Here is a 20,429-nt window from a genome sequence, read left to right on the forward strand (position 1 = left end):
AATGTAAATGTAAATGTAAATGGATGTTTATGTTTGTGTGCCTCATTTGAATGTTATTGTAGCCAATAATCTGAATTATTCCAATAAAATTGTCATTTTAATCTGTTGTGAAAACACGATGGCTCAAGTGTTCAGATCTGTAATGCTGCTGTCTTTTAGCCCAGAAGGAATTAGTGGGGGATTAATGAGGATCAGGCTGATCCAAGGTCTGTGAGTCGGGGGACGCGCTCCGACTATGACAGCCTGTGTTGTCGCGAGAAAGCACGAAGTTTCCGGTGTTGTGTATGTTCCTGGAAACATGGCGGCCAGCTTCCGCGGCCGTCCTATCCGAAGTCTTCGGATGCGAGGTAAGCATGAAAAACTCGCTTCACTATCACCTATATTATCGGGGTATTATGAAAATAGATTTCCCAGGCATCCGATGGCCTCGGTGTATTTCCTCACAATGCCCGCGATGTCTGTTTTTGACAGGTCGGAATGACAGCGGGGAAGAGAACGTACCGCTCGATCTGACCAGAGGTAAGCAGAGAGCTTCATCACATTCAGAGTGAAAGCGATTATTGTTCCAAATGCATGAGTGTCAGTTCTATAACTAGTGTCCCTGTGAAGTGAAAAGGCGTGGTGTAACAAATACACTCCTCTAGGGATTGTCATCGTCATTTTCTAATAACTATTTAATCTAACAACGTCGCAAGAATCATAATAAGAGGTGTTAGCCGGGCTAGCTAACTAGCAGCTAGCTAGCAGCCACAGCTAAGCAGCCGTAACGCCGCTCTGTTGTTTTGATTAGAGAAGTGGGCAAGAGAGCCTCTATAGAGCCAACCTGCCACACGTACAGCGATCTGTTAATTGGTTGTTGCGAAAGGAATATGGTTTTAAGGTGGATAGCTAGACTTGTAACGTTAGCATTTCGGATAACATCGTGACACACAACCAAGAGAGTCCACATTGTTAGTTTTCCAGGAGTTTCCACCACAGACTAGTTTCCACCACCAGCATACCACCACAGCATAGTTGACGTGGTCTGTTAACTACCGGAGTCACCGATGACAGGGAACCTCTGTTTTATCATCAGTTGTTTGTGGATGTTGTCAACATCTTGGGCTGATGAGAGGGTGCATTCTTCATAGTCACGATTCATTGTATCATGGATATATGCTATGTGTATGTATGATATCAAGCTCTCCCTCTCTCTCTCCTTTGCCCGATACTTTCAGACCATGACGTCACCTGAACAGAGCCAGGCAGCTAGTAACGTTACTGTAGGTTGAAGGTTGAAGGTTTTTATTTAGACAACAAAACATATACAGATTATTACTCCATTATACATTTTTGTCAAGGAAAAAGGACGAAAAAGGCGCAGTGACTTATTTACATCGTCGTAAGCCCAAACCACACCCAAGCCATAAATGTATAGATGTAGCAGTACTGACTATCTGTATGTCATGTATGTCATATATGTCTATATGAATTGAAAATGGGGGACCCTGATGGAAACAAGACAAACGTCTTTCTCAGGTCTGCATCCCCTTAACAATTGTATGTATTGAGCCGTACTGTATTGTACCCATTCTGCAATCTGTTAAATAAAGTTTTCATTCATTCATTCATTCAGCCCTTTACATTTCCTTTTTTTTTTTTATTGATCTTTTTCCCCCTCCATTTTCCTCCGATTTTTCTCCCATCCCAATGTTAGTCGTATGCCAATTCCCAGTCCCTTCCTGGTCGCTGCGCACTTACCCCCCACAGTCAGATCATCTGGGAGAGTGGAGGCTACCACGTGCTTCCTCCGACACACGTCCAGCCAATCACCGCTTCTTTTCACCTGGCAGCGCGGATTCTCATCGAGAGGGCGTAGCGTGTGGGAGGACCACACTATCCCCCTCAAGTCCTATCCGCGCTTAGCAGGCGCCCTGACCGAACTGTAGGAGTCGCTGTTTACAACGACCCGGACCCACCCCGCCAGCTTCTCCCACCCTCTAATACAGCCAATTGTATTAGTGCAGACGGCCAGCCAAGCTGGTGACAACCCCGGAGCTGTGAGCTGGCGAATCCAGCTCACAGCTCCGGGGTTGGTGACGAACGCAATCTCCGCTCGGCCACCTAACCGCTACGCCCTTTACATTTCCTATTTAAGAGTACATAGCATGTAGGCCTATTTGTTTTATGATAGCTATTTGTTTTATAACTGCCTTCCCCTCTCTCTTCCTCTCTTTAACTAAAATAGTAACACACACACACACACACACACAGTCAAACACACACGCCACACCCCTTCCCATACCTGATCTTAATTACTAGAGAACAAGCCCATATGTATCATATAGCTGCTCATTCTAGACATTTTCACCGTATTGCTGACAAGATATGCAATTTTTTCATGCCAATAACGCTGCTGCTCATGATAAAAATTGATACTTTCCCCTCAATACCTTTCTATTTTGAATGATGCAACGCTTCCATCGCGTGATGGAGTAAAATACATGTTTTGCTATGCAGCATTTTTGTACATGCCGTTTGCTTTTCTAAAACGGACTTTGCCTAAACCTTGTTCAATTGATTATGATTAACTCAAATGAAGTAAAAATGGCCCAAAAGCAATAGATAATCCGTTATTAAGAATATAAACTTTTAAAACGTTGTCAATACCTTTTAATGCCTTAAACACAGTTTTATACCATTTGGTGTGTTACCAATTAGTATTGTTGTTTTATACCCAGCTCTAGTTAGGTGAGGTTATTGTTAGGTAAATGTGTGTTATCCTTCAATTAATTGTATGCCTAGTCCCCACCTCCATTCAGCTTTTTTGTTGAACCGTCTAAAACTGATCTCCCCTCAGCTTAGATATTTAGCTGTTAGTATATTTTTTAAAGAGAATGCCTCTTAAGTGTGTTAAGATATATCTCTCTTCTTTTTTTTTTATCTACTTTTTCTCCCATTTTCTATATTTTCTCCCATCCCAATTTCGTATCATCCAATTCAACCCTCCTCTGTCACGAACGCTGTTTCTTGCCTCCCACAAGCCGGCTGCAATGTGGACTAAGTCATACATAGCACAAGTCCCCTCCGGTACTTGAGGTAACAGCAGTCGCATCTTTTCACCTGCGCAGCTCGATCTCTCAGTGGCGAGGAGTAACGCGTGGGAGGCTCACACTGCCCCCGACACTTCCTGATTCTACTGCGCAGGCGCACCAACCGACCTGTAGGAGTCGCTGTCCACACCGCCCGATCCCCACCCATCAGTTTCCCACCCCCTAATAAGGCCAATGTGTATTAGTACGGACGACCAGCTAAACTGAAAGCAAATGTGGAGCGCTCGGAGCCCAGCGTCTCCAGATTTTGTGGCGAGCGCCTTGCCCACTACGCCACGTAGCCGCCCTGATATATCTCTCTTCTTAAACAGCATTAACATAATGCGATTCATGTAGGCATAACCATTGGGGGGGGGGAAGAAAAAAAAACTCCTTATTTTTACCCTTATCAAACATTTCTGTCCAGACAAGAGCTTGTTGATACTGTACACTGTGTAGTGTGTATTAGTTTGACCAGCTCAAACAACTTCCTTCCTGCAACATATCAATTATGGTTCACTGACTGGTATTATGACAATATACCAAAGTACTTGTCTTGGTTACATTACATTCCCTTTTCTTTCTTCCACAGAACCTTCAGACAACTTGCGCGAAATCCTTCAAAATGTGGCCAAGCCTCATGGAGTCAGTAACATGCGAAAACTGGGTCACCTGAACAACTTAATAAAGGTAACATTGTCAAAGCATGTAGTTTTTTTTAACTGTGCCTTTGCTTTGTTATTTGGATCATTGAGGATGGAGGAGAAGTAAGCTACAGCTCTGGCTACGGAGATTCAACTCACTGTGTAGAGATTAACTCACAGAGACCTCGCCAGAGAAGTCAGTGGAGATGGATCAGAGAAACCCAGAATCTTGCTGTAGCCGGAGGATCTGAGAGAGTTCCTACTAAACCCTTTTCTAACATGTTGCCGTGAATCCTCCCTCACGGGCCACTGGGTTTGTTTACGTGCTGCACAAACCCGCCCGCTGCGCCGTGATTTCATTTCCCGAACTGAATCTTTTTTAGGTTTTCAAATTTCATGAAATCAAAAAGCCTCCTCCGCACTGTGCGGCCTGGTGTCAGACTCTTCTTGATGTCTTCTACTGTTAAGTGGTTTTTGTAGTACTTGTGCTAGAAAAATGCTATAGAAATGCAGCCATTATTATTCTTGTTGCTATTGCTGATGTATACATGCGTCTAAGTACGAGACTGTGTGGATATTGACTGGCTGGGTGTTTTGTACTTCCCCTGTACTGTAGCATAGCTGCTGACCTCTCCTTGCTCCTCTCTCCTCCTGAGTATTGCTGCTAGTCATTTAGTGTCTGTCGCCGTGATGCTGACTGTAACAGGAGCTCTAGGGATGAGAGAGAGCTGCTCCAACCCAATGTGCGTCAACAGCAGCACTCTCACTTTGAAACCCGAGACTTCCCATGTGTGGTTATTGTTGTTTTACTTTTTTAGACTGGAGACACAGTTATGGTTATGAAATCTTTATCTCCTTCTAAAGGCGATCTTATTCACATTGTCTTTTTTTTGTGATGTTCCTGAGGCATTTGAATAGGTTTATGTTGTTGTTATTGTTATTGCAGTGACTTGGAGAGCAAAGCCTTAACCCTTTCACTGCCGCACTACCAACCGGTTAACCCTTTCACAGCGACAATACACAGAAGGTTAACCCTTTCACTGCCACACTACAGAAGGTTAACCCTTTACTATTACACTACCGACGGTAACCGTCTGTAGTGTGATAGTAAAGGGTTAACCTTCTGTTGTAGTGTGGCAGTGAAAGGGTTAAGCTGAATAAATGCACTTATGCCAGTCTGCTCCTGATGGGAGATTAGTTATAATTGGTCATAGACTGTCATCATCTTTAGCAAGGTACAACAAACCCTGGGACTTGTGTATAAGATGTGCTCTGTGCACAAATACTTGGCAACAGTGAAAAGGAATTGGGTTTAAAATGAATAACTAGCTAGTAGGGCCTCTCGCTAGTTAACAGCAGCATTGAAACTAATGAGGCAATTTTAGTTAAACATACTATTATGGCTCCAAGTTGAAATAAGGGGAAACTTCTCAGCAATATTATGAATTATTTTCTTTCATGGGTCAGTGTCATAGGGCAGATTTGTCTTTGTTAGTTCTACCACTCCACATAAGAAATTTCAAAAACATATAGGAAATATTATTTCTCCAGAGTTAATTGACAGGCTAACAGTGATTCCAGCTGATTCTACATATTGAATTGGCCTTCAGACACGGCACTGACACCCGCCAGGAGAGAGAACCTGAGGCAAACTATCGCAGTCTGCCGCCAACGTATACTGACAATTTATCTGTGTTGTCCGGTCAGCGTGTTTCAGCCCATTAGACAACTAGGCAGTTGGCACACAAAGCAGTCTGGAGGCTGAGCCTAAGCTGTGGCTCTGCAGTTCGTACACCTGGCTCTTGTTTACAGCTGAGGTGAAGCTAATATGCGTGACAGTTTGACACTATGTGTGTGTCTGTGTGTGTGTAGGTCAGTGCGAGTGTGAATGCAAGGCCTGTCTCCTTATAAGGATTCCAGGACAGAGTGGGTGACCTAATCCCCCTGTAGAGTGTCACATGCCCCCCTCCTCCTGCCTGCCTGGGCTCTGACATCATCATCATCACTGGTCCCCAAACAACCCCCTCCTCACCCTCACCCTGCCTTTCTCCAGCAGTCCCATCCCATCTCGCTCCCCCCCCCCCCCCCCCCCCCACCCACCCTCCCCCCCTCTCTGCCCCATCGTTTACAGTGAGAGGACAGATTTGATTTCAGCCCTCCAGCCAACTGTTGAAGTTAAAAAAATGTACATTGTCAACGGCTATAAAGGCCCATTCAGCAATTAAGAACAGGCTCTTCATAAGCCTCACATGACCCAATGTGCCTTGAATACAGTGTCTCACTGCCAGTGAATTCTAAGGGAAAATAATCCTCCTAGACATTTTACCTGGGATCAGGGACAATGATTTCATACTGTTATCCATCTTCTTTCTACGGAATCCTATCGTGATGGAATTGTGACATCGCAACATCACTGTACCACAGGTCTGCCTGTCAAGATTAGCGATAACAAACGCAGGCTAACGGAGGTTTCTCACTAAATTAAATCTGTAATATTTGAAATGAGACAGATTTACATTACCATGCGATGAACATCAATTGGATTATTGAACTTGCGATTTCATATACGCCAAAAAGTTATTGTGATATATTATTACTTTCCTCCACGTCAATCAACCCTCTCTGTCTCTCTCTCACGCTCTCTCTCACGCTCTCTCTCTTTTATAGCTGCTATGTAACATTGGCCACCGTGAGGAGAAGTTTGGGTTTACATATGAAGAAATCATCATTTGGTAAGTAGTGTGGTTGCACCAGCTGTCCATCAACAATGACAAGGTAGATGCATTGGCATGGATCATATGGGGAATTGTTTTATTTCCAAATGCCTGCTTGGACCATGGTTTTATAATGTAGCCTGTTCACCGTATTATATCATAGACATCTTGGTCGCAATCAACAGGGGATTGTAACCAAATAGCAGGTGATTATCATTTTAAGCAATATCACACGGAAAGGGAGTGGCCGTTGTACTGAATATCAGCTCGGCTGTGATTTAGCCATAGGTATGAGGCCACAGGCAGAGTACTGAAGATAATCACAGCCGTGCTGGTATTCAGTATAACAGCACGAGTGTGATAATGCTTTTATACAACAGTTCTACAATCACCATTTATTAGTTAACATATGATGATTTGTTTGTTTATTTAATCATTTATTTAGTTGGAGAAACGCGCCTTGGCTCCCCCCCTCTCAACACCAGCTGAAGCTACTGTTTGGGGGGAGAGCTTTGGATGCAAAGCCTTAAGCTGAATAAATGCACTCATGCCAGTCTGCTCTTGATGGGAGATTAGTCACAATTGGTCATAGACTGTCATGGGGCGGAGCGTAACGATGTGAAATGAACAGTTATTAATAGAACACCTTGTGCGGCGGAGTGATACATATAGTTAAAAGTCCCAGTGCTATTATACTGAGTATCCCTCTTGTCCAATCAAATTACTTGGTTGAAACTAACTTGTATAATAAATGACATCCGTGGCCAATGAACTGTGGCCCTGCGCCATATTGTATGGCAAGAGAACGCCACGAGAATATCATGAAATAAAATTCTGATGATCAATCTGTCTTGTTAATACATTTTAACCTTCGTTTGATTAGCTTGTGCGTGAATGGTGGCAGACATTACACACGCATATTTGTGCATTGGGAAAGCAGTTAGCAAACAGGAATTTTTTATGTTCTAATAAATATATAGACTAATTGAGCAGGTAGATGCCCTGTGCGCAGCGCTGTCAGCTCTTGTTCTTGGTGCAGGTGGCGGCAGGTGATGTCAGATGACAAGGAGGTCACCGCAACACAAGGAGGCCGAATTGCTTCCTCCTCTCTTTTATTTCTTTAAATGCGAGTTAAAACTTGACAAACAACGCGCTTCGCTTGCAGCTTCAGCAAGTTTGCTCCTCTGATGAAGCTGTATGTGAAATGTGTTGTTTGCAAAGTTTTAACTAGCAATTTTAAGAAATGGGGGGGGGGGGGGGGGGGGGGGAGGAAGCAATTCAGCTTCCTTGTGTTTTTCAGTGAACCCTTTGTTTAATTGTAATGAATATACTTAGATTTTATACCGTGTGAGGCTGTGAAGGTGTCCGTTCCTGACCTGAGCGCGTGGTTTTGGGTCCCCAGCCTGCGGGTATCTCTGCTGAATGAGGCCAAAGAGGTGAGAGCTGCCGGGCTGCGGGCGCTTCGCTACCTCATCAGAGACACAAGTATACTGCAGAAGGTTCTCAGACTCCAAGTGGACTACCTGATCACCAGGTAAGAACCATGCCTGCATACCAGACCCAACGTGCAGAGAGAGCCTGGCTGCATCCCTGGTGGTTGGGCATGTACGCATACTACACATACACATGCAAAGAGAAATATGGTGTTGCATTAAAAAGAATAATCTTATGAAGATTCATCCATCCATCCATTCATTTCTATTCAATTTAGCCGTTATTATATTTGTCTTGTTAAAGGTTCAGTGTAATGAAGATGGGCATGTACTGTATATGGAAATAGACAAGTGATTGCTTGTTGCTCATGTGTTGGGGTTCAGGTGCATTGACATCCAGCAGAGTAATGAGGGGGAGAGGACTCAGGCTCTTCGACTTGTCAGAAAGGTAAGATAATCTGCCGTTCTTATGTTTCTCTGCACGAGGCTGTACTGCATACCATATATATATATGCATGTATATATATTAGTGCTGTCAAACGATTAAAATATTTAACTCGATTAATCGCATGATTGTCCATAGTTAACTCGCAATTAATCGCATTTTTTTTTTCATTTTCTTTTTATACCTTAAACAGATCTTTTTCAAGTTCCAAGTTTTAATACTCTTATCAACATGCGAGTCAACAAATGCTTGCTTTGTGCAGCCATTTAACACAAAAGGATGACCCTCATGCATTGCAAATTTGCATCAAATTCAAAACAGAGTGATGCACAAAATAACTTAAAAGAAAATAATAATTTAAAACAATGAATAAAGTGTGCATGAAATAATAGGGGAAAGAAAACGTTAGGAACTTGTTACATTCACACACACAAGGGCTGATTAATCACACACCCCCCTCTCTCCCTCACACACACACTCTCCCAGCTCTTTTTCTCTTTTGCCCCTTCCTCATCTCTCTCACCCCCCTCTCTCTATATCTCACACACACACACACACACACACACACACACACACACACACACACACACACACACACACACACACACACACACTTCAGAAACAAACATAGTATCAATGAGAGTATCAATAATACACCTGAGTGAAGTCTAGTTAAAAAAAAAAATCTTGAGTTAAAAAAATTTGTGGCATTAATAGAATCGGGAGTTAACGCGATATTAACGCGATATATTTGACAGCCTTAATATATATATTTATGTGTATCTATAGTATATGTATATGTATGTATGCATGTATATATATATTTATGTGTATCTATAGTATATGTGTATATATATATATATGTATGTATGTAGGCACAGGGCAGGATGACTAGTTCTAATTGATTGACACTGATGTCTCATTGCAGGAAGTAGCTCTTTGCCCTGGTTGTTCAGCATTGTGCCACCAGTATAGTCCTTGGTGGAGTTATGTTAGTGGTAGTGTGTGTGTGTGTATGGTTTGCACAGGTCTGCGGGCTGGAGTATTTATAGTGCTTTCTATAGTTTACTGTAAATGCTCTCAGTCACTCAAACACACACATACACCATCTACAACCACACACACACACCCACCCACCCACACACTCTCATCTACATACACGTACACACACAGAGGTAGACTCTAGTTTCAGGAAATGACCAATACCCATACGGGCAGTAATGTAACCCTGCTGTACACTGCATGTCGTATAGCTTCTTGGGTTAAGATGTGCATGTCTCATCAGCAGCCATGTGGCTGTGAAGTGAACTTTAGAATACATCTGATCTTGTTCCCCAAATCATTTCCTAGCATTTGAACCGTGCGCCTCTTTTAACAGGAACTTGATGCAGGTTCTCGTAAATGGTTAGCCGCTGCTAGTCAAAACTGTTAACAGTTCTTACATTATTTCTTGTCCCCTCCCCTCCGTTCCTCCCCACTGCAGATGATCACAGTCAACGCCATGCTGTTCCCCACCTCCATCGCTAACGCTCTCATCGCCGTGGGGACCGACGGGCTGCAGGAGCGGGACCGCATGGTGCGCGCCGCCATCGCTATCATCTGCGAGCTGGGTGGGTGTCAGGGCCCGCGGTGATGAGCGGCAGGTTGATTTGATTCAAGAGAAGAAGGGATTTTGTCAGTTGGTCGACTAATGTCTGTTGTAATGTGTAAGGTTTTAAATGCACATATTCAGTTATTGCTGACTCGGTCAGTCCCATTAGATTTGTATAACTGTGACACGTTAGCAAAAAATCTAATCAACTGTGGTCAAAAGATAACATTTCATGATACAAGATAACATGTCACAAGCCGGATTCGAACCCCAGATATTATAATCACATGGTACAGTCCCATGGTACAGTCACATGGTACGTACCTTGCGCTAGGGTCCCACTGTTGATGACAAACCTGCTTCTACTCATTATTTTCCTTCATATTTAGCAAAATGGCTATCGGTTCAGACCAGCGTTTCTGCCAGCAATTATTTTGGCTGGGCAGTGTGGCTGACGAGATTCAAACTTACCGGCCAAATGTGACATTTAACGGCGTATCATGTAATACACATGCAGTCATAGAGAAATGCATGACAACATGGTTAGGCTGGAGCTATATTGATCTGTCACTGAAATGTCACAGGAGGTATAACTGTCAATTCTTTTGTTATTAAAGTAGAACCTTACTTAATTGTGCATTTGTAGAAAAATTCTAGATGGCCATTGGCCTGTATTTCTGGTTCATAACAAAAACCATCAGCAATGCTGAGTGTGTGATGGAGCATCTGCTCTCGGATTGATGTTCTCTTTTGCGAGAAGGATAAAGGAGGGTGAACAAGTTGAAGTCGCTCGCTGATGCTCCTCCCCAAATAGTGTAACGAATGAAGACTAGTCACTTTTCCCCCTTTTTTTTCTTTCTTTTTTTTGTCACCAAAGCAAACCCTAACATTAGCTTGGTGAGACTCACGCGTCTGCCCTCTGGCCCCTTCCTCCCCCGTCTCCAGCTCTGAAGAACCCAGAGGTGGTGGCCAAGAGAGGTGGCCTCAGCACCATCCTGAAGAGCGTGATTGACTGCCAGCTGAGCCGCATCAACGAGGCCCTGATCACCACCATCCTCCACCTCCTTAACCACCCGCACACGCGCCAGTACGTGCGTGCCGACGTTGAACTAGAGGTAAGCCCCCCCCCCCCCCCCCCCCCCACGCGCACACACAAAAATATCTGCCCTTGCTTAAGAGGAAGCTACTGTTGCCGGTGGGCTGGGAGTCATTCCACTCAGGATTAGCGGCAGGTTGTCTTTCTCTTTCCCATGGAGATTAGTGCGATCTATTACATCAGGCCCTCTAAAGCCCCCCCCCCCCCCCCCCCCGACGACGCATCCTATCTGTAAACTTGATACCGGGAATGGGGGACACGCCATAACCTCCCAGCCATAATGTCCTGCATGGGTATCATATGATATCGCATAGCGTCCGTCTCCTCCAGTTATCGTTGTGTTGGGAGTGACTGGATGTGCAATAACTTGAGGAATGTGTGCTGATAAAAGAGGTGTGACATTTTTGGGGAAATATTATTTCAGTGTTCGGTGCAATTTGTACTCATCCATCTTGTGTGTGTCTGTATGCGCGCGTGCATGTTTGTGTGTGTGTGCGTGCCGTGCGTACATTCTGTCTTGCAGCAAATCCTTGCACCCTTCACAGATTTCCACTACAGGCACACTGCAGAAATGACTGAAGGGCAACTCAAGTGAGTGTGAGCGAGTCTGTGTCGTAAAGAAACATGCTGTTCTGGCTCCTCCCACTGTACTGTTCTATGCCTTCCTGTATTCATCAGACCGGCACATCCGGGTACTTTATTGTTCTTACCCCGATTTTTTGGGGGGGAAACACAGACACCATTCCTGTTCATCGCCGTTGTGTATCTGGCCTGTATAAAAACTGCCGGCAGAACACTTGCATTGTTTGAAGTTTTTGTTTTGTGCATCAAGTTACGTCAAGCGATTACTTTCCAATGCTGGTTGCCATTGAGTGTCCGTGCTCAGTTTAGGTTCGATCCGTTTTCATTTCCCAACCTGGACATTTAATGTTACGCTTGTGAATCTCTAAGTGACCTAGAAATAAGGTAATGAGGATGGTCTTCAGCATGATTTATATCTATTCTGTCCTAAAGTTGTACTTTATGAACAAACACCATCTTAATCCGCAGAGTTGTTTTCTCCCAAAGTGATCAAAATTCAGTGCAGAGGACATATTGCCGGTCTGATGAATTGGTAATGTTCATGTGTTTTGTGTATGGAACGGATTATGTCCGGTGTGTTAACCTTTGTGTGCGTGTGTGTCCAGGGAGGACCGAGAGTCTCGATTCTTGTCCAGTAGGATGGCCATAGTCGCAGCCTTCCGCTCCTGGTCTGGTAAGACAGTAAAAAGACCAACCCTATCTTCTCTGGTATTGGCCCAATCAGTATCAGTGCATCCCTAATAGTCCTTTGTAATACCAACGTCTGCTGATTATAAAGATTCAGATAATTTTATTGTCATACGTACAGTCATAGAAGGTACAGTCAAAGATTGTACAGTCATAGATCATATGGTACAGTCATAGAAGCACAGTAGGTAGGCCGGTGTATTTCAGACAGTGTGTTCTGTGTTGGTGCCGATTAGAAAGGTACAGTAGGTAGGTAGGCCTATATCGGATGGTTTGTTCTGTGTTGGTGCGGATGAGTCATGAACTAAGTGTCGCACTGTCTCTTTCTTTATACAGGGATTATCAACCTATGCAAGGTTGGGAATTCTGGAATCCAGTCTCTCATTGGCTTACTCTGCATACCAAATATGGAAGTTAGGGTGGGTATTTGAAACAGCTGCACACCCAATATGGTCGACAGGAGGGAGATGGGGGAAAAGGTTCCTTCAACCAAATAAGGAGATTTGGTTGGATCCTAAAGTAACTCTATATACTCTTATGGGTGGCGACCTAACAAGTCCGACCTCTCTTACAGCATAAAGTGTTGGTCTAGCCGAGAGGCTTTTGATCTATTGTTGTGCTAATTACCTTGTACTTGAGACTCAAGCAGTATGACTATTGATTGGTAAACAAGTTGAGTTGAAACGGTTTGGCACTCGGTGTGCACTTCACTCAACAGGCGCCGTGACAAAGCTACGCGGAGAAACGTGCCCTTACCATTCAAATAGGTAGTGCTTGAATCAAAACAAAGCAACCCTCCTCAGAACTGGTTCACAATTACGTCTATACCAAACGTGCCACTCAGATTCGGGCCCAGGGATATCTGAGCCAGACTTTGTGCCAGGATATGTGACGCATGAGTGAAATTTAAAAGAGCTGTGTACTGTATACCAATTATATACTGTAAGCGTTGTTAGGGTGGTTATTAGAGTTGCACATTTGTAAATGCTAGGAAATGTAATTTACACTACGTCAATCGTGTGTAATGTGTCTTGACCTCTATGATTTCCACCGTGCTCTGCAGAAAGGCTTGTTGGAAGTGTTCTATGAGATATTCCGGCTTCCTCTGCCCATCCTAACTCAAGACTTCACTGAAGCTCTACTCAGCGTCGGTAAGGAGAACTGCTTGTCTCGTTGGCGGCATCAGATTTCCTTTTTTTTCTTTTTCTCTCTCCGTACCTTCCTGTCAAATCTGTCTTTTCTCTTCTGAACATAATGGGCTCACCTACTGCCAGGGTATTTCCACTTATAACTAGAGCCCAACCGATACTGGACTTTTGAGGCCAATGCCGATACTGGGAGTAAAGAAATTCTGATATCGATATATCGGCTGATATTTATTCACACACGTTTCTTTAGCAAGGATCCCCCAGACTTAGTTATCAAAAAGTTGTCACAAAGACATGTAGTGGAGGTGGGATATTTTACAGTTGAACATAATTTACATATATAATTAGTTGGGTCAAGAACCAACATTCTGTGACCATTCTCTGGCTAAGATGTTTTGATGATTGATTTGACTTCTATGGACCTTTTATAAAATATTTAGCCCCCGTGTCCCTCCGAAAAATCCCGGCATTTTTTGTCAGATGGCCAAATCCAAAATACCTGCTGACGCCATCTTGAAAAATTAACTTTTGATCCAGAGCACCTAGAATCATGTATGAATACACTTTTTTGTGTAAGTCAACCATGACGATTCCAATTCTGACATCAGTTTGACTCTATGACATCAATTTAACCCAGAAATCCAAGATGGCCACCATCCAGTAGAGCAAAAATGTAGAAAGAGACAGCAGAGCGAAAATGTTACTTTTGAATGGGAAAGTAAGATTTGGTGTTTGGGCAGGGCTTCAGACTAACAACTTTCCCAATAGCTATAGCTAGCTAGCAACAACAACTAGTTAGCTAATATAGTCATTGTAGCCCTGTGTTTGGGGTTTGTTAACCCTTGTGTTGTGTTCGAAAGCTGTTTCTTTCAGGAGTTATTTTGATGATGTTCTGAGCTTGTGCTCAGCCTTCTGTTTCAAAAGGTATCTTGGACCACGCCATCTCGACATTCCTTGACATGAAGAACTCCTGTTGACCTCGCTCATCCAGGCCTTCTTCTTCAATAGACGTGTGTGTGTGTGTGTGTGCGCGCATACGTGCGTGTGCACATGTGTGTGTGCGTACGTGCGTGCATGCGTGCACTATCCCTTCATACAATGGGTTTCACGCTGGCTTGAATATGGAGCAGAGGAAGAGCAAGGCTTATTTTCATACATCTTACAATAAACCGCCCAACAAGTCAGTTGTGAATGACATCATGGAGAAGCTGTCTACCATCATCGCAACTAAGCACATGCCCTTCGCCTTCTTAGTGGGAGATCATCCTGTGTACGTCCTCATCACTCTGCTCAATGCCGAGAACCCAAACAAGTACCATGACATTGTACCCTTTCTTGGTCCCTTCCATACACAGTGTGTGATGATGAGCGCTATCTACAAGCGCTACAAGGGGAGTGAGCTAGGAGATGTACTTGTGGCAGGAGGAGTTATTGCAGAGGGCTCCGTCGACCGTGCACTGAAAGGCAAGCATTACAAGAGGGGGCTGCGTTGCTTGAGGCTCATCTATGAGGCACTCATGAGTCAGCTGGTAAAGGGGAGGCTCATGCCCAACCTGGCTGATGAGACAAGGGAGAACCTTGAGATTCTGAGAGATATGAGTCTCTCCCAAGAACCCCGGCAAGCTGCACATGCGGCACTGGAGGATGATACTGACCTCGAGAGCCTCATCACCAATTTATTCACCCAGGTGGAGGCCAGTGACATGGCAGACTACTGGAGGGACTTCCTGTCTATGACGGATGCACTCATGCAGAATGTGCATGCAGTACATATCTGCAACTGGGATGAGTATGTCAGCTCTCTGCGTGCCATGCTGCCATGGATGGTAGTGTACGACAACAATAGGTATGGAAGGTGGCTGCCTGACTTCTGGGCAATGCTGACAGCTCTCCCTGCTGATCAGGTCGCCTTCCTTCGTACTGACTTCACTCAGTCCATCACAGGCAACCCCTACTCCAACATGGCCTGGGACATGTGGATCGAGTGTACAATGAACAAGGGCAGCAAAATGAAGTCTGGCTGGCTCTCCATCCTCCAGAATGAGAAGCAGCTGCTGGTGCACTCCAGAAATGTGAACAATTTGGCCAAGATCCGGGTGGCTCACAATGCCCTGGCCACACACAAAAAAGCCAAGAGGAAGCACATAGAATGTGGTCCAAAAAGGATGAGAGAAGATGAGCAGTGTGTGCAGGACCTGGTCGCATGCATGCATGAGTTTGATTCCTTCCCATTTGATCCAGCCTCACCCACCCTCCGCACCCTACAGTCAGCCATGCCTGCCTCTGATGAACTCATCGCGGACTTCAACTCAGCCCATGCTGTGGGAGAGGAGAAGTTGACCAGCTTCTTGAAAGACCGAGTGTTCAGTAAGAAAACCTCCCTCCATGCACCTGTCCCTCTGAGCAAACGCTTGACATTTGCCAAGCAGCCCTGCATGGAGAAGCCCGGGGAGGAACTCAAAGCAAGAGCTGCTGAGATGGAGCGGAGTGCTCTCAAGGCAGTGATCGACCTGGTTGAGGTCAGTCAACTTGTGAATCTCTCAGAGTTGCTGGAACATCGTGTTGTCGAGGAATGTGTGGCCTTATTCAACTCCAATGGCACATATAGGAAGACACAGAAGAGCAAGCTCATTCAGAAGCTCTCTCTCCAATCTGTAGATCTGCAAGAACCCTACACCGCTCTTGTCGACATGGGCATGATCTGGAGGATGGCAACCCCATCAGCAGAAGATCAGCAGACACAAGATGGCACCCCATACAAGTGGTTGGACTATGTCCACAAGGTATCATCCATCATCCTTGCCCGCCATGGTGATGCTGACCGTATTTTCTGTGTAAATGACCCGTACGACGCAGCATACTCAACTAAAGATGATGAGCGAGATCTGCGGGTACAAGGTAAGGTACATGTCCCCAACACCTACATGAAGCTGGGCGACCCCTTCCCCTCTGCCAGAGAGTTCAAAACACTGCTGTGTAGCGTCAGCAACAAGGAGCGGCTACAAAAAGTAATATGCAGCTATCTGACTGACCTTGTTGCACAGGGTGTAGATACAGAGATCGTCTACTCTGTTGGCTCCCACTGCACCAACTTGTCAACCCAGCAACCAATGCAGAACTACAGCTTTGACCAGTCTGAGGCTGACACCATCCTCTTCTCTGCATACACAGTTCTACGTGAGTCAGGCTACAGTGGCCCTGTGGTCATTGATGCAGCCGACACCGATGCCTATGTCACGGCAGCGGTCATCTCTCAACAGCTGCCCGGTATGCTCTGCATCAAGAGAAAGCAGAACACGGTCTTCTGCCGTGGCCTGGTTACTGAGGAGATGGCCGAGCAGCTACACTGCATTACAGGCTGTGATGCCAATTCAGGCTTCTATGACAAGGGTAAGTCGTCGGTGTATGACAAGGTGGCAAAGAGCCCTATGGCACGACTGCTGCTCTCGCGGTGTGGAGATAGCCTTGACCTTGAGGAGGAGGTGCTAGAGGAGCTGTTCGAGTTCACACAACATGTTATTTATGGCGACAAGAAGAGTAGCACCATGGCTGAGGCCCGTGCCACAAAGTGGAAGAGAATGAAGAACAAATCATTCATCCATCTCCCTCCAGATGCAGATAGCCTACGCCAACACTGCCTCCGTGCCAACTACTTGGCATATCTAGTGCGCCACCCCTCCCTGAAGCGACACCCTTCGCCACTCGGACATGGCTGGTGGGTGGTCGCTGTCGCCCTGTCCGCCACACACGACCTGCTCTCCCAACACATCTACCTGCACCAGGGCCAGCTGAAGAAAGTGAGGAAGAGGAGAGTGAGGAGGATGATGATGAGAAGGGAGATGATGATGTATGGAGGAGGAGGGGTGATTCATTGGAATCTGATGATTCAGAATCTAGTGAGGCAGAATGTTCTGATTCGGACTGATCATGACATGTTTAAAGTGGTTTCATTGTTGGGGCGCTCCAGTAGCACACCACATAGCGTGCTGAGTCGCGAAGTGGTCGTCCCGGGTTCGTTTCCCAGTCCCGGCGACCATTTGCTGCATGTCTTCCCTACCTCTCCTCCCGTTCTCCCTCTCTCCCTCTATCGGTCCTGCGTGGCCAGAAAAAGCTGAAAATGTTATAAAGTAAAAAAAAGAAATAAAAAAAAAAAAAGAAAAAAAAGTGGTTTCATTGTTAATCTGTTCAAGTTACAGCTATTTAAGATCGTATTTTGAAGTATAATTAGTTATCTTATCATAGACTAGGCAGAATTTCAGAAAATGTGCTTGTATAAAGTGCTGAAGGCATTTTGTGTTTATTTTTGGTACACAACATTTCTAGGGGTATTAAGGGGTGCTGAATCCAAATCTGCTGTATACCAAGCTCAAAAATGTCAAATAAGGCCTCAAAATTGAGAAATCCAACATGGCCGCCAGCACCAGGCCCTCTCTCCACAAAAACAGGTGCTAAACCCACAGTTTTTATTCTACTGACATGAAACTTTGCACAGAACATCTGCACCTATGGAGGAAGAAAGTAGGAATATAGCTGGGGTGCAACCATGAGTAACAGGGTGTTTTTGACTGTCTAACTGTAATCTTTGTATAGGCGAGGATAAAAGAAATGACATTTCTTCAGTGTTTGCAGGAATACTACAGCAATTTGGTAATAACTGTACAGTGTTGGACACCAACATTAGAATCCCCCAAGTCTTAGCTTTCTTCAGGTACCAAGTGTATGCAAGTAGCTCTTATAAATCTGCATATATAAGCATTTTAATGTAAGCATGCTGTTTTAGGCGAATTTTCAAAAAATAAATGGTGGGGCTTAATGAGTTAAGTGTGACTACACGAGGTACAAACCTGAATTAAATGTGCTTTTGTAAGTTTTCTTACATCAACAAGGATCAAGGATGTAGTCACACCGGAGATTCAAGAATCCATACTTGGCGCAGAACACCTTGGACAGGCACAACTGAACATGTTTGTGGACAAACGTTTGTGTGAACCTCCAGATAGTGACCAGCACCTGAACCTGAAATCACCCATTCGAAAGAACAAAGCCAAGACATTTGCTTCTTTGTATGAAGTTGTGTAACTTTCCAAGAACAAGCAAAACACCATCAAAGTGGACAGGCAGATTCTACAAAGGCTCATCACAGCTTACAGAGCAGGTCGTAAGGTAGACCTTGACAATATCCTCCAGCATGAGCTCATGCCCATCCCGCCATCTCTGGCCACAACTAACGGGAGTCTACATTCCACCAACAAGTCTGTGTTAGCAAATATACTGACGAAACAAGTTAAAACCCCTGCAGATCTTACCCTTCAGGGACCCAGCTGCCTGGTCATTGATGGCCAAGCTCTGGTAATGGCACTCGGAAAGCCACCTGACACTACAACATTTGGTGACAATGTCAACAAGTTCACTGACACCGTGTTGAAGATGGGAGCAAAATACCAGAGGGTAGATGTCGTCTTTGACAGATACCATGACCAATCCATCAAAACAGGCACAAGGGTGAAACGCAAACAGCGCCACAGACCAGTACGTCGTGAAATCAAAAACAAGTCTGTTCCACTTCCTGCCGATTGGTTGAGCTTCATGGCCCTTGAAGACAACAAATCAGATATCGCTCAACTACTCTCAAACCACCTGATAGAACACAGCCCGGATGATGAACCTGTAGTTGTAGTATCAGAGATGTTTGCTGAAGCGACAACTGTCAAGTCAACAGATCCAGATCTTGAAGTCTCCTCTCTGAGTGCTGACCATGAGGAATCTGATACATGTCTGATTTTCTCATCCAGGCTCCAGTGGAAACAATCGTCGTGACACAGATGTGCTGCTTCTACTCTTGGCTCACTATGACAGAATCCGATGTACGCATCTCTACATGAAAGTGGGGACATCGAAGGATCCAAAATATTTTCCAGTAGGCCTACATGACATTAGAAAGCTACTATCTGATGATCAACTGGACACAATCCTTGCCTTCCATGCCCTCACCGGATGTGACAGTGTGTCCCAGTTCAGTGGTCACAGAAAGAAAACAGCCTGGCAGGTGTTCGAGCACCATCACACTGATCTTGCTGGCCTTGGGAAGGGCCCTTTCACAGAAGATCTTGTGACATCAACAGAGAGATTCATCTGCAAGATCTATGGTGTGCCTGAGGTGGATACGTGCAACAAAGCAAGAGTCAAGTTATTCTGCAAAGGCCGTCCACAAGAGACTCTGCCACCAACCTCAGATGCAGTGAAGTTCCACATCATGCGCTCACACTATCAAGCAAGCATCTGGAACCAAGCTCACCTGCCACACCCTGATCTTCCTCCTGTTGATGAAATGGGGTGTATACACAAGGAAGGACAGCTAGCTATGTGGCAGGGCCTCAGAACGATAACAGATTACAAAGGCACCTCCCTCAAACTGAACAGTGACATCCAACTGGCAAATTATCTCAATACCTTCTATGCGAGGTTTGAGGCTGGGAATAACAGCACCAGCCTACAAACCACTGCAATGGGGGGGGGGGGGGGGCACTGCTGATGGAGACTCAGTGTTCAGGATAACAGAACATGAGGTGAGGAGGATGTTTAAGAAAGTGAATATCAGGAAGGCAGCAGGACCGGACGGTATCCCCGGCCGCGTCCTAAAAGTCTGTGCCGACCAAGTGGCCCCGGTATTCACTGACATATTTAACCTGTCCTTAGAACAGGCTGTCATCCCCACCTGTCTGAAGAAGTCCACCATTAGCCCTGTACCCAAAAAATCCAAGCCTGCTTGCCTCAACGACTACCGCCTTGTAGCTCTCACCTCCATAGCCATGAAGTGCTTTGAGAAGCTAGTGAAGGTAGCTGTTCCTCCCTCCCCATCAACCTGGACCCCCTGCAATTTGCATACTGCCCCAACAGGTCCACGGAGGATGCCATAGCCCATGTGCTGCACACAGCAGCATCACACCTGGACAAGAGGCAGGGGAACGATGTGAGAATGCTATTCATCGACTACAGCTCAGCATTCAATACCATAGTC

At 45.1% G+C, this 20,429-nt stretch overlaps 1 protein-coding gene across 3 annotated transcripts in view; it reads left to right on the forward strand.

Annotated features, from left to right (window-relative positions):
• Nucleotides 1-291: 291 nt before the first annotated feature.
• Nucleotides 292-20,429, forward strand: part of LOC311235984 (rapamycin-insensitive companion of mTOR-like) — a 121,560-nt gene continuing 101,422 nt past the window's right edge. For all 3 annotated transcript variants that reach the window (XM_084323536.1, XM_084323537.1, XM_084323538.1), the window contains exons 1-12: nucleotides 292-347; nucleotides 472-519; nucleotides 3,664-3,761; nucleotides 6,383-6,447; nucleotides 7,832-7,963; nucleotides 8,247-8,310; nucleotides 9,791-9,917; nucleotides 10,844-11,013; nucleotides 11,518-11,585; nucleotides 12,182-12,249; nucleotides 12,600-12,682; nucleotides 13,327-13,414. In XM_084323536.1, the coding sequence (XP_084179662.1) occupies nucleotides 299-347; nucleotides 472-519; nucleotides 3,664-3,761; nucleotides 6,383-6,447; nucleotides 7,832-7,963; nucleotides 8,247-8,310; nucleotides 9,791-9,917; nucleotides 10,844-11,013; nucleotides 11,518-11,585; nucleotides 12,182-12,249; nucleotides 12,600-12,682; nucleotides 13,327-13,414 (1,060 nt within the window). In that variant the 5' untranslated portion in view covers nucleotides 292-298. The remainder of the gene's footprint in view (nucleotides 348-471; nucleotides 520-3,663; nucleotides 3,762-6,382; nucleotides 6,448-7,831; nucleotides 7,964-8,246; nucleotides 8,311-9,790; nucleotides 9,918-10,843; nucleotides 11,014-11,517; nucleotides 11,586-12,181; nucleotides 12,250-12,599; nucleotides 12,683-13,326; nucleotides 13,415-20,429) is intronic.

This window comes from Notolepis coatsorum (genome assembly GCF_963971535.1).
Source record: "Notolepis coatsorum genome assembly, chromosome: 10".
NCBI classification, from domain to species: Eukaryota; Metazoa; Chordata; class Actinopteri; order Aulopiformes; family Paralepididae; genus Notolepis; species Notolepis coatsorum.